This window comes from Condylura cristata, unplaced genomic scaffold (assembly GCF_000260355.1).
Source record: "Condylura cristata isolate star-nosed mole 26May11 unplaced genomic scaffold, ConCri1.0 scaffold00023, whole genome shotgun sequence".
In the NCBI taxonomy this organism is placed as follows: Eukaryota; Metazoa; Chordata; class Mammalia; order Eulipotyphla; family Talpidae; genus Condylura; species Condylura cristata.
In genome coordinates, this window is record NW_004567124.1 from 28,102,387 (window position 1) to 28,120,548 (window position 18,162).

The 18,162-nt window shown below is 35.2% G+C and overlaps 1 protein-coding gene across 1 annotated transcript in view; it reads right to left on the reverse strand.

The window, feature by feature from the left end:
- The window catches only part of SPRED1 (sprouty-related, EVH1 domain containing 1), an 85,874-nt gene that overhangs the window by 22,184 nt on the left and 45,528 nt on the right, over window positions 1–18,162 (reverse strand). The window contains exons 3-4 of the mRNA XM_012728688.1: window positions 9,913–10,081; window positions 7,061–7,110 (exon numbers count right to left, since the gene is read on the reverse strand). Coding sequence (XP_012584142.1) covers window positions 7,061–7,110; window positions 9,913–10,081 — 219 coding nt within the window. The remainder of the gene's footprint in view (window positions 1–7,060; window positions 7,111–9,912; window positions 10,082–18,162) is intronic.

The following is an 18,162-nucleotide window of genomic DNA, read 5'->3' on the forward strand; positions in this document are numbered from 1 at the left end:
TCCCCACTCTGTCTCTGGTGAAGCCTCTCGCCACCCCTGAGCCTCTGGCCTGTACCCCAGTTTTGTATGTACACATAAATCTTAAAAAACAAACAAACAAACAAAAAACTCTACTGTCACTTAAAAGTATGTCAAGTAAACATGTTAATTGCTATTTTTCACAATCATTAACCCAATGTATTATGACAGTTAATCTCAACTGCTGAAAAGAAGCAGGCTAAATTCTTTTAAATTGCATTATCAAAATTGGGAAGTATAAAAAAATTAAACAGCTATATCTATTTGTTCCAGAGAATTTTTCAAAACAGCAAATTTAAAATCAGCAACTGTCAAATTAGCAAGTTGAATAGTAGAAAACATCAAAAAAATTTTTTAGAGAACATGCTTCTGTTGGAACCCTGTCTCATCCAGCCACAGTATAATAATTAAGCAATTAACTTCCCTAAATCACCTTTTTTAAGTTATAATTTGGGTATGATAATCTGTATTGACACAGAGAGCTTTAAAACTGTGAACAAGCATAAATTGTAATTGTGTCAAAGTAGAATTATAAAGTAATTATGCTGTTAATGCTAAGGGCTATTTGGTTCAAGTTAAATTTATGGAATTCTCATCTAATTGAGCCATACAAAAATTGTAAAATAAAATAAAGTTTACTCAAAAATCCTTATCCTAAAAAAACAAAAAATGGTTACATAACCCAGGGCTTCACTATTGTGACTAAAAATACACTTCATATTGGTTAATAATACATATATATTATTTTTTTAAATACCCAAAGTACTATTTTGGTGTAAAGTAAATTTAAAAATATGTATAACATTTGAGTAATAGTTTGACTTAAATGTTTACATAATAATTTAAACTATTACCTAAAACATTTAATATCACTGAGTTAATTTTAACTATAAACCAAGGATAAAATAACTAGATGCATTCAATGTCTGATATGTGGAAATGAAAACCCCTCACTATTTAAAAAAAGAGCCCACAATCTACAGTATGGCATATGTGATCCATAAATTGTGACATACATATTAACACAGTTAAAGAATCCTAAATTGGAAAAATGGATTTCCTTACTACTTATGTATATACCTCTTTTCACCATTGTAACTGTAGATATATGTTAAACTGACAAAGCTTAAAATAATGGGTGCAGGCACAAAATATTTTCCTTAGACTTACTTTTAATGACAAAAATAAAGACACAAATGCAATATTCCTAGAAGGGAGTAACAAGGAAATTTACTTACTATGATAGAGACACTTAATGGAATACTCAGTAGTCAATTTGAAATTAGGTTAATGAACATCCACCATATGAAATATTTAGTGTGAAAAAAATCAGCATATAAAATTTACTTACAGTATTGTAACCACTAAAAGATAAACTGCTGAAAGGAAATGAATACTGACACTTATCCTTGGTCGTATAATTAAAGTAATTTTCTGATTTTTCTAGAACTTGATTTCTTTTAAGTGGTTCATTTCTTTTAAAGTCTAAGTACACACTTTCCCCTCTTTGATACAGAATACTTTACAATACAAACATATTCTATTAAACTACTCATGCAATTCAACTTACTAATAAACTCATCACTTGCTTTTACCCTCCACTCTGTATCTGAAATAATGGGCTGAGATATTCCACAACTTTAGCCAAACCCTTCTTGTTTTAATTAAATCTCTTTATGTCAACAAAATTATTTTCTAAACAAGCGAAATATGTGAATATCTTTCAAATCCAAATTTTCTCTTCACTATTCCCGTTATCCATTTATTAATACAAATCTTCATTATCTTCAAGATTTACAATCTTGTTAGTATCTAGATTTTTTTTTTTTAAGATTTATTTATTTGTGCATACAGAACTGGGGTACAGGCCAGAGGCTTAGGGGCGGTGAGAGGTTTCACCAGAGACAGAGTGGGGAACAGAACAGGCAGATCGACGAAGTACACTGCTGAGTGGAGCAGCGGGTGGGTCAGGAGAGGTCTGCCACACCATGTGGTCACCTCTGGGGCAGGCAGGAATTGAACTCATGCGGATGCGGCTTTAGATTCTCAGTGCTGTGCTCCAACCCGTTGCGCCACCAGGGAGGGCCACTAGTATCTAGATTTTAAGAAGTCTTAATTTTGAAGATTCTTATTTATATATATTTTATATCATTGTTCATTTTTTAACAATACTTGCTCCCTTTTCTCAGGTTTTGTACCCATAGAATTTCTACAACCTATTCACCCTTGCACCATTATAACTGTCCCTTGTGCTCTTCCCTCACTTGCTCCAATCCTTCTTCCTTTCCCTTCCCAGCAGAATGTTATTTTTTCCTTGATGCCTCATTTGGTTCCCATATGTTCTACTTATAAGTGAAACCATTTGATGTTTTTCTTTTTCCTTCTGACTTATTGCACTGAGCGTAATTCTGTCAAGCTCCAATCATGTTGCTGAGAATAACGTTAATTTATCTTTTGATTGCTGAATAGTATTCCACCTCTTATATCAGTATACCTCATCTTGAAGATTTTCCCTTAAGAAAATTTTCCATGAGTATCAACTACTTATGTGATCACTGCTGTAGTAAAGAACAGCCATAAAAGGTGAGCAAGATACGACTTTAAATACAATTGATTATGTGTTTACGAAACCCTTCAAATACATGAATAGAAAGGTAAATATTTTCTGTTGGTTTATGTTAACTGACTGACACTGAATTAAGCAGGAAGTTGTAGCTCAACAAATCACTGTATGTCCATGATAGTTATTGAAAAAGGATAGGTGCTCATACATGTGCTGAATGAATACTCAAAAAATAATTTCTATTCCACTTGCTATATAGTGTCTTCAGATTATTTATGATCTCTATATATTCATTTCTCCCTCTGGGTTCTCAAATAAAAGTAACATATGAAAATTTTGGTATATCATGAATTAAGGTAAATATTTGGCAGTTTGAATTCTGGATACAGATTCTTTTTAAAATTTTAAAATAAAAGGCCCTCCCTGGTGGCACAGAGGGTTAAAACACAGCACTAAGAAGCTATAGCCTGCCCCGGGGTTGACCACATGGCATGGCAGACCTCTCCTGACCCGCCTACTGCTCCCCTCAGCAGTGTACTTCGTCGATCTGCCTGTTCTGCTCCCCACTCTGTCTCTGGTGAATCCTCTCACCGCCCTGCATCTCTGGCCTGTTTCTGTATGCATTTAAAAAAAAAAAAATTCAAAAAGGATGTTCATAAAATTTTTCTCACACATTTGCTGACATCACATTATTTCCCTCTTCTCATACAGTTAATGCTAATATATTACATAATTAGGCTCAGATTATGTAATACATATTTTTAAACTAATAAAGACTATTCTTATTTTTTCTACTTCAACATACTTTCAATTATAAAAAAGAGGTTATAAAACCAAGATAAACTAGATACCATCTAAGAAAGTTGGTAACGGGAAGGTGAACAGGGTTAAAGCACACAAATGTTAAATACTATTCTTTTCTATCTTAAGTTAAAATTTCCTTTCTGCTAGTATATTAGTTATTGATATAGAACAAATTACCACAAAATAGCAGCTTCAAACAAAAAAACATTACCCATAATTTGTGTGTGTGAGAAGTTCGGTAGAAACTTAGCTGAGTGGTTCTGGTTTATAGCCCTGCATGAGGCTGGAGGAAAGTTTTTGGCCTTGGCGACTGAAGACTTATTTGGGCCTACGGACTAGAAGGTTCACTCACACAGCTATTGTTAGAAGCCCCAGTTCCTTGTTTGTTGGCAAAAGGCTTCAATTCTTCACCACATGGATCTCTTTAAAGAACTCCTGAATGTCCTTGCATATAGTAGCAGACTGCTCCAAAATAAGTGATCCAAGACAGAGAGTAAACGGAAGTTACAAATTTTCTTCTGACCTCCTCTTATTTATGACACACTCTATTTGATAGCAGTATTATTAAGTATAGCCCACACTCAAGCAAAAGGGATTCTGACAAGACTTAAAAGAAATTTTGTGGACATATTTTAAAACCACTATTGTTACTCTCTGGACAATGTTTACATTTTCCTCATATATTAATACAATCAACTCCAATTCCAAGACTACCCAAAATTGCTATACCCTATAAAGCAACAATTTCAGATCAAGGATATTATAGTCTAAATAAGGTCCACTTACAGATAGGTAAAACTTTCTGGGTACAGTTCCTTTTAAGTACAGTTCCTCTCACTCAGTTTGAAGAACTGTGAACTAAAGATACAAATTAGCTGCCCCCACACACCTAAAATACAATGACAGAACATGCAGAGGTTATAACTACTTTCTGTTTAAAATAGGAGAAAATGGGAGGAAAAATGGAGTCATTTATCCAAAGTCATTCTGAAATCATGTTGTGAACATTTTAAAAGTTCCTTGAATAGCATTTAGGCAAGTCCTCAAATAATTAATCCTTCACAGCTTTTGGTTCTTCCCTTAAGATTTTGGTTCTGATTTCTGAGTCATCCTTCGATTCTACAAAAGGTAATTCATATTCAAAAGCTCAGTGCTTTTCAACTTGCTTTCTGCCAGTAGAATTTTGGTGATCCAAAGTGTTGCTCTTCAGTCCAAATTGGTGATATTTCTGTCAATACACTCTTCTAAAAACTCTGTGAGTTTCTTGTGAATATTATTGGTATTCATCCCAGTAAAACAAAAAATGTACTCACAGGCCTGAGATGAGAAACTCTTCTCTATATTTCTGCTAAGAGAGACCCTTAAACTACTTACAAGCCATGTTACATTGACTGAAATATTGTCTGAGGCAAACTAGAGAGCTTTCTGGGACCTTAACAAAGGATTTTATAGTCCAACTCTGGACTTCATCTTTAGACAAAGCTATTCTGAGAGTGACCTTAATTTGATCTTTGCCTGGAAGCCATTTCCTAATGTTAGCATAGTCTGACATATTAAGAGGCTGTGAATTTTCTAAACCAGCCAGTCCTGGTTCCTTTTTGTTTAAGAGCCTTTCCTTAGGCTATTTCCTTCTCCAGTTTTACCATAAGCACAAAGAAGAAACCAAGCAAAATCTTTAATCTTTTGCCTGAAATATCTCCATGGCTGGATCACCCAGGTCATTAGATACATTTTCTATTTACTTCCCACATTAGCACACATTACAATGTTGCTAAACTGTGCTGATACTACATAACAACAATTTTCTTTTTACCAGCTTCTATATGGTTTTCTTCATTTTCTTTTAAGCTCTTACTTAAAGCAATCTCCTCAAAGATTTTATGTTGAAATTTCCATCTACTAACCAAGTTCAAAGTTTCTCCCAAACTTTAAAGTATTTGCTATGACAGCACTCTGTATCAGGTACCAAATCTGTATTATTAAAGGACTACCCTTGGACTTCATGACTCACAGTAACATTTTTATTTCAGTTTCTATCAATCACAAATTTAAAAACAACTAGTTGTTTCTCTCAACTCTCAATGTGTTAAGATACCAGTAACAGTTGCTGCAGTCATCTGCGGGCTCATTATAGGATGGATGACCTGCTTCCAGGGTTGCTCACTAACAACAGTTACATCTTCAACACATGGCCATCCCCATGAAGCTGCTTGAGTATCCTCATGATATAGCAGTAGAGCATATAGGCATGTATGTTTCTAATGAGTCTATGTTAAGTAACCTATATCTAGGAAATAGTGATGCAGAAAAAAATTTTAGAGGAAGATCTGTGAGTATATAAAACATAGTAATAAAAATAAAAAATAAGCTAGTATCTTTTTAAAACTGGAGAATGGGAATGGCTCTATTAATTTATATCTTCATCATGCAATGTAAGAACTTTACTACTTATGCATCTGCAATATACTGAGTAATAAAAACAAACGAAAGTGAAGTGGTATTATTTATGCATCTACATATACTTAGAAATAAAAATAAACAAAAACAAGATGGTATTATTACTCAGTGAAAATGTTAAATTTTTTGGATTACTTTTGGATTGTGGGCTTCTGAGCTTATATAGCCTTTTTTTAAAAAGCATTTTCCAAGTTTGCTGCAATTATTATTAATATTCATAAGATAAAAGCAAGTGAACCAAAGCATGTGTATATATATACCTTGCACTATATTAATATTACATTATTCATAGGATTTTAATAATAGTTGTGACCTAAAGTAATGATAAAATGTTTTATATGCATTTTAAATTAGAAAGTAAAAATGCTTATTTTTGAAAATTTAAGAAATATAGCAGGGCCCTCCCTAGTGGTGCAACAGGTAAGGGCGCAGCACTGCAGGCAAGCACAGCTGCTTCGGTGCAATTCCATCCCTGCTCTGGAAGTGACCCCCCACTGCACAGCAGTCCTCTCCTACTTGCCCGCTGCTCCCCTCAACAGTGTACATCATTGATCTGCCTGTCTGCTCCCCAATCTCTCTCCGGTGAACCCTTTCACTGCTCCTGCATCTCTGGTCTATACCCCAGTTCTATATGTCTAAATAAATAAATAAATATTAAAAAAAAAGAAATATAGCAAAGTGTAAGGAAAAAAATATGAATGTCCTAACATTCATAATAACCACCATACATATTTAAAAATACAGCTGTCTGGATTTTTGCTAGGCTAGGATGCCTAATTTTTAGCAATACCAGTCTAAAAGTTGTGAAGGTGATTTTCAGATGTGGCTAACATTTTAAAAGAGTAAAAGAGATTATTCTTCACTAAGAGGCAGGCTTCATCATGGAAAGACAAGACTGAGGACTCCCAAAGAGGAAGGAAAGTTGCCTTCTTGCACAAGGCTGTAACATCAACTCAAGCAAGAAATATATATATATATACATACATATATACACACACACGTGTGTATGTGCATAAAATATATATGTACATGCACATGCACTCATGTGCACAGACACACAAACACCCCATCCCATCCCCCACTTGTACTTTACAATCTGACAAATAGTGTCTCAGAAATTTTTTTAGAAGTTCTATGAACTGTTTTATTTCTCAAGGCCAATGATTTCCTCTCCACATTCTTGGTGTTCAGAAATTCTTTTCAAGCCAAACTACTTACTTGTAAGTCATCTTCTGTTCCTTCAGCATCATTTTTTGATGCTGGGCAACCTAAGAAAAAAGTTAGGAAAATGTTTATCGAACACAGAAATTTTGCCTTGTTTTTGTACTGCCGACTAATTGAGTTTATCATTGTATTATTTTAATGATAATTCTAGGCTGCCTGTTACATAGCCAGATATTGACCACTTATATTTTGTTAGAAGATAATAAAGTAATGAGTTTTTCCCACAGATTTTTTTAACCTACTAAACAGATGTTGTTTAGAAAGTATCATTCTCTACAGCAAGACCTATCCTTGATTTCTGAAAATACTCAAAATATAGGCCGATTATAAACACCACATTCCTCTGTGTTTAGGTTATGTTCACATATGATTTAGCCAATTTTTCTAAACAGTTTAAGCAAGAAACAGTATTTATTACCCAGAACTAGGGTTTTAGCTGCTTTAGCAAAACAAAACAAGTGAGCATTAATCCACTCTTGTCAACTGCTAATTGTTATTATTGCTCATTATGCATCAATATTTCTATAAGGTTTTCATGGTATTCAATAGTACCTTTAATATTGATAAATAATGAAGTAGGTATTTATCCTAGCAAATTCTTCTTGGGTTTGTCAGTCTTAAAAGACAAAACAAACAGAGAAAGAACCTGCCCTTTGGAAAGGGTTGCATTGTTTATTATCCAAAAAAGTGAAGAGAAATTTGAGGGACTGTTAAAAGTCTATGCAGTGGTTAATCATAACTAGAATGTTTTTTTAAAAAGTTCAAAAATAGGCCTTCCCTGGTGGCACAGCAGGTTAAAGCACAGCACTAAGAAGCTTAAGCCACTTCCACATGAGTTCAATCCCTGCCTGCCCTGGAAGTGATCCATGTGGCATGGCAGACCTCTCCTGACCCGCCCCCTGCTCCCCTCAGTAGTGTACTTCCTCGATCTGCCTGTTCTGCTCCCCACTGTCTCTGGTGAATCCTCTCACCCTCCACATCTCTGGCCTGTACCCCAGTTCTGTTTGAGTAAATAAATCAATCTTTAAAAAAAAAAAGTTAAAAAATAATATGAATGAGTCTTTTTTACCTGAGTAGCTTGTCTGAAGCTTTTCCTTGTAAGTTCCCTTTTAAAATATTAAACACAATCTAGCTAGTCCTAGTGAAGAGAGCACACACACTCTTTATGGGGACATGAGTATATGAGCTTAAAATTAACTAAAAACTTAAAAAATAAATCACAAATTCTAGCAGCCATGGGGCCCTACCTGGTGGTGTAAGGGTTAAAGCACAGCACTATGAATCTGCAGCCAATGCAGGAGTTTGATCCTGCCCAGGGAGGAAACCCCACATGGGGTGACAGACCTCTCCTGCCAGCCCACTGCTCCCTTCGGCCAGGTATTTCAATTGATCTTCCTGTTCTATTTCCCACTCTGTCTCTGGTGAATCCTATCACCACTCACCCCCCCCCCCCGCCCCACCTCTGGCCTGTACCCCAGTTCTTGCACGCAAAAATAAATTGTTTAAAAAAAATTCTAGAAGTCATGGATACTGATTTTCTCTTTAAAGCATTAGTTTCTCAAACCTAGCTGAAAGTCAGGATAAACTGGAGAGTTTTTAAAAAATATTCTAATGCCAAGTATATTTTCAAACCAATGATGTCAGGATCTCTGAGGGTTGAGGAATCAAGCATCATGCAGTTCTTAATTTATAAGTTTCTTGCAGTTATTTAAAAACCATAACCATTGCTACACAATATATCTGTACTCATTTTATCTCTACTTGCAATGTATAATATAATCATTCAAGCAGGAGAGCACTTCTTTATACCATTTTAGCTATTTGAGAAGTTTGTAAACACAGATGAAGTTGTCTATAGTGGGGACCAGTTACTTTAATTTTCAAAAACCTCCCAGGTAATTTAAATGTGCAGCCAATGTTAAAATCTATGGACAATTTATGGGTTCTCATTTAAAAAATGATTGCTATTTCATGTAATTTTTTGAAACCGAAGTCAAACATTGCTTACTAAATTCTAATCTTTAGTAGGTAAATTAACCCCGTTTCATGCACTATCAATACAAATTTGTACTAAGCATTTCCAGTCTTGCATGTGGTTCAGTTCTTTTAAATTTTCTACAATACCATCTTCAAAATATACAAATCACATTGATATATAGCACATTTTGATTCATTTACTTCACAAAAAAAGGTTATTTCAATTAATAAAGTTATCTTAATTTGAAAAACAAACCAAATTTTTGTTATTCCTTCTTGGGGAGATATGGTTTTTAATGTAATTTCTTTTTGTTTTAATTGCAAAGAGGCTGGTCTTACACGTAAATACATTTTTTCTCCTTTTAAAATTTGCATTCTCTATAGAGTTATTAACAGATGGGCAACATATACAAAGAGTATACACAAGAAGTTCTGGGTTCTCTGCCAATCTTCCATAATGAAATCAGGTACTGAGAGAAGAGTTTTACCACAGAATAACTGCAACTTACATGTTATTTGTTTATTGGGACATTTTCTCTATCATTACTAAACAAGGATATGACTACTTTAACACACATAAATGGAAAGCCTTACTGGGACATTGTAAAGTTCTACTTGATGGCTTCCCTCTTCTTCAAGCTCTTACTTGAAAACATTTGAATGAGCTTAAGACTGTAGTTAATGGATTCTTCAGGTAATATATTCACTTGGTATAAACTGTGATATGAGGAATATGAAACCGACTCAGAAGACCATTATTTTCTTTCACCTACAGTGAGCTCTTGAGTACTAATCACATATCACAAAAGCTGACTTGCTGGAAGTCAGGAAACTAAACTACATGTAGTGGATAAATTCAGGAAACATACCTTGAGAAATATCCTCTATAGCTCTTCGAATGCCTCTATCAAAAGCCCTTGCATCAGCAGGACTTTGAAAGGTAAGGCCAAATTTCTTGTCATCAATCTTCCAGTGGTGAAATGTTGGCGTGACCTTATTGTAAATGAGGTCTTTTTTAAGCATACATTCCAAAACCACCTGCCAAAAGTTAAATACCAAAAATTACAACACACACACATATATGTAAAACATGTCTCATGTAACTTTTAAATACAAACAAGCAAGAAAGTTACTGTAATTTAGTAAAAAATGCTCCATATATTAATGCAAAAATCTTGCTAATTAATCTACTGCATAAAGTCACTCAATACAAAAATTAAGATGGAATTTAAGAGAATTTTGGTGGCAGAGTACCAAGCACCAGGACTCTGACCTACCACCTACACACACTGCAGCAGCAGAATCTCTCTGATGTAACCATCTGTTAAAAGCTTGTAACTTCCATGGAAAGAAGTGAACAGTACATTATGGTGAATTTTACCCAATAGCACAGTGGTAACTACCAACATTCCCATCCCATATTCAAAGCCACTTGGCAGACACACCTGTGTACCAGTTTGTCTGAAGTAGCTTGCAAACAGGCTACTATACTTTGATCTCTGATTGTTACTCCTGATCACAGAGGTATAGATAAAGGTATCAGGCATTGTTGCTTTAACTTCCCCAGTAACTACAAGTCCTTAATATCAGTATGAAGTTACTTTCCAGGATTTTTATTCTCTCATTTTGGGAGCCAGACATTAAAGAATAGGAGGCCAAAACAGCATAAATGTCAGACAATGATTGTGTATGTCTCCAAGGAAAGACTCAAAAAGACAACTCAAGCTGAGACAGTGTAAATGATCAAAAATAAAACAAACAAATGCTAGGGAGGAGGGATTTAGCTTTAAATATGCAGTATTCAAAAACAATACAGGCATAAAAGAAACAAAGTATGGTTCATTGAAAGGGGAAAATATAATCAACACAAACTGTCCTTGAAAAAGAAGTGATGTGGGGAAAAAAAAAAAAAAAAAAGAAAGAAAGGTAAGATAGCTTAAAAAGAACCAAGAAGAAATCCAGGAAATGAAAACACAGTACCCAAAATGAAAAATTCATTAGAGGAATGCAAAAGCAAATTGAGCAGGGAGAATAAAGATTAAGAACTTGAAGCCAGTGAAGTAGATATTATTTTTTAAAAGATTTATTTACTTATGCATATAGAACTGGGGTATAGGCCAGAGGTGCAGGGGTGGTGAAAGGATTCACCAGAGACAAAGTAGGGAGCAGAATAGGCAGACTGATGAAGTACACTGCTGAATGTGTTACAGGACAGGGAGAGAGGGGCACCGGTGACCTGTTACAACAGGAGCAGAGTGCTGGTCAGGAGAGGTCTGCTATGCCATGTGGATCAGCTCTGGGGCAGAGGGCAAGGGATTCAATACATACTGAAATGGCTTGGGCTTCCTAGTTCTATGCTTTAACCAGCTGTACCACCAGGGAGGGCCCCAGGGAAGTAGTTATTATTGAGTCTCCATAATATATAGAAAAGTGATTAACGGTAAACAAATAGGCTAACAACAATAAAGGTTGAAAAAAAGCAATAGAGCCTAAGACCTGTAGGAACACCATCTTACCAACATAAACACTGTGGGAGTTTCAGAAAAAAAGAGAAGGGCAGAGATAATACGTAAAGAAACAAAGGCTTGAAAACTCCCTAAATTCGATAAAAGATGAAAATAATATCAAAGCAACTAAAAACAAGATGAACTCAGATACTGAAATTGAAACACAGAATCTTAGCAACAGCAAGAGAACTGAATTACAGAGAATCCTAAATAAAGTCATTTGCAAATCTCTCGTGAGAAATTTTGTTTCAACACCAATGACAACACAAAAGGTAGAAATGAAAGAAATGAGGGTTATAAGATATTGAAAATAGGTAATACTATCACAGAAGTCCCTATTTATCACTGATTAAATGTATGTGCATTAATTTAATTGACTGAGATTGGTAGAATGAATAAAAACACATATTCCCACTATATACTATATGCTAAGTAGAAGAAATTCACATTAGATCCAACATCATAACATTATAAATAGAGGAAAGTGAAGGAAGCTATTTCCTTCAATCAAAAGCAAACAAAAGAGAACTAAGAGATCATTATATATTAGATCTTTTTTTTTTTAAATGGAGGAGGAGGAGCTTGAATAATAACGGTACTATGCCTCCCAGGAGCTTGTGAACAGATTCTGAAGAGTGTAGACTAGTAAATTCTAATTTTAGTTAAAAGATTTTAATTTCTAACACTTTTTTCTTCTTCTGGAAAAAAAAAAATCTGTGGTACCTTATAGAGGACTGTTTGCCAGAGGCATTTAAAATAGACCAAGTAAAATATGTGTTCATGTGCATTTTTTGTTTCACTAATGTCCAAAAATTTGGAAGAGTAAAATTAAATAAATACATTTAAACTATTATGCTAATTAGTACAGTTCTTACCTGACAAACAGAAAATAACATGTTTACAAATAATATTATGTAAGAAGTACAATTAGAAACTAGACTGAAAGCTTTTTTTTTGTTTTGTTTTGTTTTTTTTTAAAGATTTATTTATCTATGCCTATAGAAATGGGGTACCAGAGACAAAGTGGGGAGCAGAAAAGGCAGATGTACTGAAATACACTGCTGAGGGGAGCAGCGGGAGGGTCAGGAGAGGTCTGCCAGGCCATGTGTGGGCCAGCTCCCTGGCAGGGGATAGAACTTGTGCTGTAGTGGCTTCAGAGAGCTTCATAATGTGGCACTTTAATCTCTTGCACCACCAGGGAGGGCCCCTAAAATTTTTACTTCCTTTACCAAGAAGGAAAAAGGAGTTGTTAAGGGGAAGGATGTCTTAAGGATGTCTGCAGAGTCTTATGGACTCCATCCTCTACTCCAGCTTTCTGGACACTATCCCCTACTCCAGTGATTGGAAACTACAACTCCCAGCAGTACCAGGGAGAGAACTGCGAGGACCCAAGGACAGAGCTAGCAGGAATGAATTGTGGGACATTTGGGGGATAAATAGGGTGCGATTGCATCTCACGCTCTCGCTTAGGAAGCAGCTCTCCAGACCTCGTGACTCTTGACTTGGTGTTTTCAGTCAGCCGTGCCAGTAAGATATTCCAGTTAGTTGGTATCCTGCTCTCTTTCCCTGGGTTGTTTTCTACTCCTTTCCCCTTTTGTAAATAAACCCATTATTGACCCTTTTGTGTGTACCTGCAGTATAATCAAATTGTGAGTGCCGCATGAGGCCCCACAGACAGGCGGCTCAGTCCACTCTGGGCTTCCCTGTAACAGAGTCACTATTCTTTAAATGTTTGTGTCACAAAGGAACAGATTAGAGACATGACAGGTAAATGCTAAAGGTATTACACTGCATGACCTTAAACATAAAATGCTGTAAGAGCATTATTAGCACATACTAAAATGTAATTATTAAAAGTATTATATTTATGTTTAATTTCTAAATACTATTGTATTGTGCTTATGTAAGAGAATACCCTGCTTTTAAGAAAGATACACCAAAGTATTAAGAACGTACATAAAGCAGGATATATGTAACTTCAAGCACCTCAAAAACAATTGTATGTGTATGTGCGCGCGCACATGTATGCATGCATTGAGCAAAAGAGAAAATGATAAAACCAATCTGGTAAGTGTTAAAAATTGATGAATCTGTTAAAAAAAAACAAAAAGGTGTACAGTTCTTATAGTATTCTTGTTAAAGATTGATTCTTTGCAAAGAGCATTGAAATGAACCAACAAAAATAAGTGCAAAGTACAAAAAGCAGTATTAGAAATGAAAAGGGAGGCAAAAAGCACAGCAAAGATTTATAAAGTAATTAAAAAATACACTGTAGGCCCTCCCTGGTGGCGCAGCGGGTTAAAGCACTGCACTGAGAAACTAAAGCCACCTCCGCTGAGTTCGATTCCCGCCTGCCCCGGAGGCGACCACATGGCGAGGCAGACCTCTCCTGACCCGCCCGCTGCTCCCCTCAGCAGTGTACTTCGTAGATCTGCCTGTTCTGCTCCCCACTCTGTCTCTGGTGAATCCTCTCACCCTCCGCATCTCTGGCCTGTACCCCAGTTCTGTACGAATAAATAAATAAATCTTAAAAAAATAAATAAATAAAAAATACACTGTAAGGATTCGGATCCCCAATTTTGAAAAAAACTAAGTGATACAAACAATTTTCTAGAAAAATTATAAATTGCCAAAACTGATTGAAAAATAGAAGAGATATGAACTTATTTTCCTCTAAATCATATAATCAACTGCTATCTCAGTTAAAAATAAGAGTTAGAAAGTAGAAAAGCATTAGGAGCCATGGGCTATTAAAGAAACTGAGTTAATAGAAAGTGAGCAGAAAAAGGGATAAGGAAATGGAAGGTGAGATACACTGGGCTTCCATCAGCACCTCCAGGAAAGAGGTTAAGCGCTAGTGATCACAAGCAAGAAGGCTACATTGTGCAGAAAAGTTAGAGGTAATTACACCAACCAAAAAGAAGAGGAAACTATCACAACTGATGTGGCTAACTCTGCAGGACCTCAAGTGCACCTGTCCATCCTGGCTAATGTGCATGGGTGAGCACACTCCCCAGTAAGGCCAACAAACAAATCAGCAGAGCACAGTGCACTTTGTCCGTGCACGGGAGTACATTGTGGTCAGTGCACCCCTCGGTAGGTTTGCAACAAACTGACTTCTAATTGGGTCAGTACCTGGCTAATTCCTTGTGGTCACAATAAAGAACATAAAATTTTGGAGTACATGCAATATTACCTGTTTCTTGTCTTTTTTCCAGGGGCTATTAGAGTTCGGAATTGCCAGAATAATCTAAATAAATTTAAACAATTCTATTCTTCCTCTACTGGGTCTGCATAATTTGGAGAAGGACTCAACATAGTTCTGTTGGAATATCCATGACTAAGGATTTATGAGCCATGAATATTTACTAACTGACTTACACAGCAATTATCTACAAAACACAAAAAACATTTAGAAACAAAAATTCATCAAAAACATAATGATATTCTGGAGATCTTGTCTTTGAGGTGACTAAAATGGAGAAAAATCAATGAAACAAAAAGCAAAACAGTAAAATTGATAAGTAAGACTGACAAACTCAAAATGAATGTATTGGCTTGTTGTAAAAGTATGACCCATTTTTGCTTGAAAAACAAAACATAAGTCATGACTTTTCTGACAACGCAACATAAAACATCAATGTCAGAAAGAAACACAATAATAGAGTTCTGGCAGTCTTAAAAATAACTGAGATACTAATATACGATCATAACTTGGGCAACTTAGAAGAAATGGACCAATTTTGTGAATATCACATGTTATCAAAACTCAAATAAAATGGTTAACCTATATAGTCCTATAACCATTAAAGAAATTCAATTTGTAATTTAAAAACTTCCCTCTCTCTCAAAAGATCTCCACAGTGAGATGGCTTCACTGAGACTACCAAATATTTAAAGAGGAACTAACACTGATTTTATACAATCTTCCAGAAAACATAGAAGAGAATAATTCCCAGTTCATTTAATGAGGCCATTATTACCTTGAAACCAAAGAACACAAAAGAAAGCCTTCAGACCAATATATCTCATGAAATTAAACACAAAAAGGTAGCAAATCAAAGCCAATAACGTTTAAGACATTGACTATCTTAACTCATAAGACACTGACTATCTCAACAGCTTGCTCAAAAAAAGCATATCAAGACCAATCAATGCAATCTACCATATCGAAATAAAGTAATCAATTCAACTGACAGAGAAAAAAATATCTGATAAGTTCCAACACCCATTCATGATAAAAATAACCACTATTATCTTCAGCCGACAGACCTGGAAGTTCTGGACACTACAATGAGGAAAGAAAAAGAAGTAAAAGTCATACAAATTGAAAAGGAAGAAGTAAAACTGTTCATATTTGTATGTGCAATTATTCTCTAGGAAACTAATAACAACAAAAAAACCCCTCCTGGGTTAGCAAGAATACAGGATGAACGTCAATACACAAATAAAAATCACATTTCAATATATGTGTATTGAGTATAAAACAAACATATACTATTCAATACTATGAATACAGTACCATTTATAAAATGAAGCATTTAAGTATACACGTATCATAACATATGAAGGATCTTATATTTTAAAAATAGCGTAATACTAAGAAAAGAATTCAAAGGAGCTCTAACTAGAGATACACCTTGTAGGTGGGTCAGAACATTGATTGAACATGGTAAAAATGTCAAATTTCCCCAAATTGACCATGTGTTTAATACATTTTCTAGCACAATTCCACGAAACTTTTGTAGACATAGACATACTTTTGAAGACCTAGACAAGATATTATTACATAATATATATGGAGAACAGCTATTAAAATCTTAAGAAGATTAAATGGGAGAAATCACTACCCTAATATTAAGACAATATAACTATAGTAATACAAGTTGCAGCACGTATGGAGTAATATACAAATAGAGCAATGTAATAAAATAGAGGACCTACACAAATAGACTCAAATGATTTTTAACAAGAATACAAAAAGTAACTTCATGGAGGAAAACAAGATGTTAAACAAATGGGTGGTGGAAAAACCAGGCATTCATACATGACCAAAATAAATTTTGACATACATATCTAGCTGAATATAAAAATTAACCCAGAATGAACCACAGACTTAGATATGAAACTATACAACATTTAGGGTTAAAAAAAAAAAACAAGATAAATCTTGAGGACCAAGAGCGAGGCTGAGTTCTTAGACTTGGCACCAAAATTATGATTCATGAAAGGTAAACTGGACTTTATCAAAGTATAAAAGATCCCATGACAGATCAAAATTGGGGGGGTGGGAGGGAAGTGCACTGGACTATGGTGATGGCACACAGGTGATTTGGTGATGGGAAACCCATGGGGATTATAACTGAGATGGAAAAAAGTACAAAGTGATGTGAAAATAAATTATATTATTAAAAAAAAAAAGATCCCACAATGATGACAAGATATAGTGCAGATGGGGAGAAAACATTTAGAAATCTTATACCTGACAAATAATTAGTATGTGGACTAAAAAAAGCTCTCTTGAAACAACAACCCCAACATTCTACTGAGAAAATTGTCAAAGGGGAGGAAATATACATACATGAAAATATATTTCATGTCATTAGCCATTGCAGAAATTAAAATTAAAACCACAAGGAGCGGCCCTCCCTGGTGGTGCAGCGGGTGAAAGCACTGCACTGTGAAGCTAAAGCCACTTCCGCATGAGTTCTATTCCCACCTGCCCCTGAGGTGACCACATGGCGTGGCAGACCTCTCCTGACCCGCCTGCTGCTCCCCTCAGCAGTGTACTTCGTAGATCTGCCTGTTCTGCTCCCCACTCTATCTCTGGTGAAGCCTCTCACCGCCCCTGAACCTCTGGCCTGTACCCCAGTTCTGTATGTACAAATAAAATAAATCTTTAAAAAAAAAAAAAAAAACACAAGGAGCTACCACTAGTCTATTACAATGAGTAAAACAAAAGAGACTATAAAAAATTCTGAGAACGCTTAAAAATTGTGCTGTTCATATGCTGCTGGTGGAAATGTAAAATGGGACAGCCAATCTGGGGGTAAATTTCTTATAAAACTAATGGGGAGACTACTGCATAATAACCCAGCAACTTCATTCTTGGTCATTTATCCCAGAGAACTAAAATTTACATATATTGAAAAACTTGTACATGAATGTTTGTAGCAGATTTATTTCGATAGCCCAAAATTGCAAACAGGCTAGTTGTCCTTAAATGAGCAAATGGTCAAACAGACTTAGGGACATAGTAATGTGGAATACTAGGCACCGGTAAAAAAGGAACAAATTCAATATGGACAAATCTTTAAGGGAAATATTTTGAATGAAAAAATTAATCAATCCTGGAGGGTTATATACTTACAATTCCAAGTATATAACATTTGTAAAATTACAGAAATGGAGAACAGGTGAGTGGCTACCAGGCCAGAATATAACTATGAAAGAGTAATGGCAGGGAAGAATGTTACATTGATTAAACAGTTTTCTATCTTTTTTTGTAGTAGTAGGTAAATGTGATAAAATTCTACAGTTCTAAATCATTGCCAAGTGAGTTCAAATAAACTTGGGGAAATATGATTTTGATGAATTTTATTAATATGACTA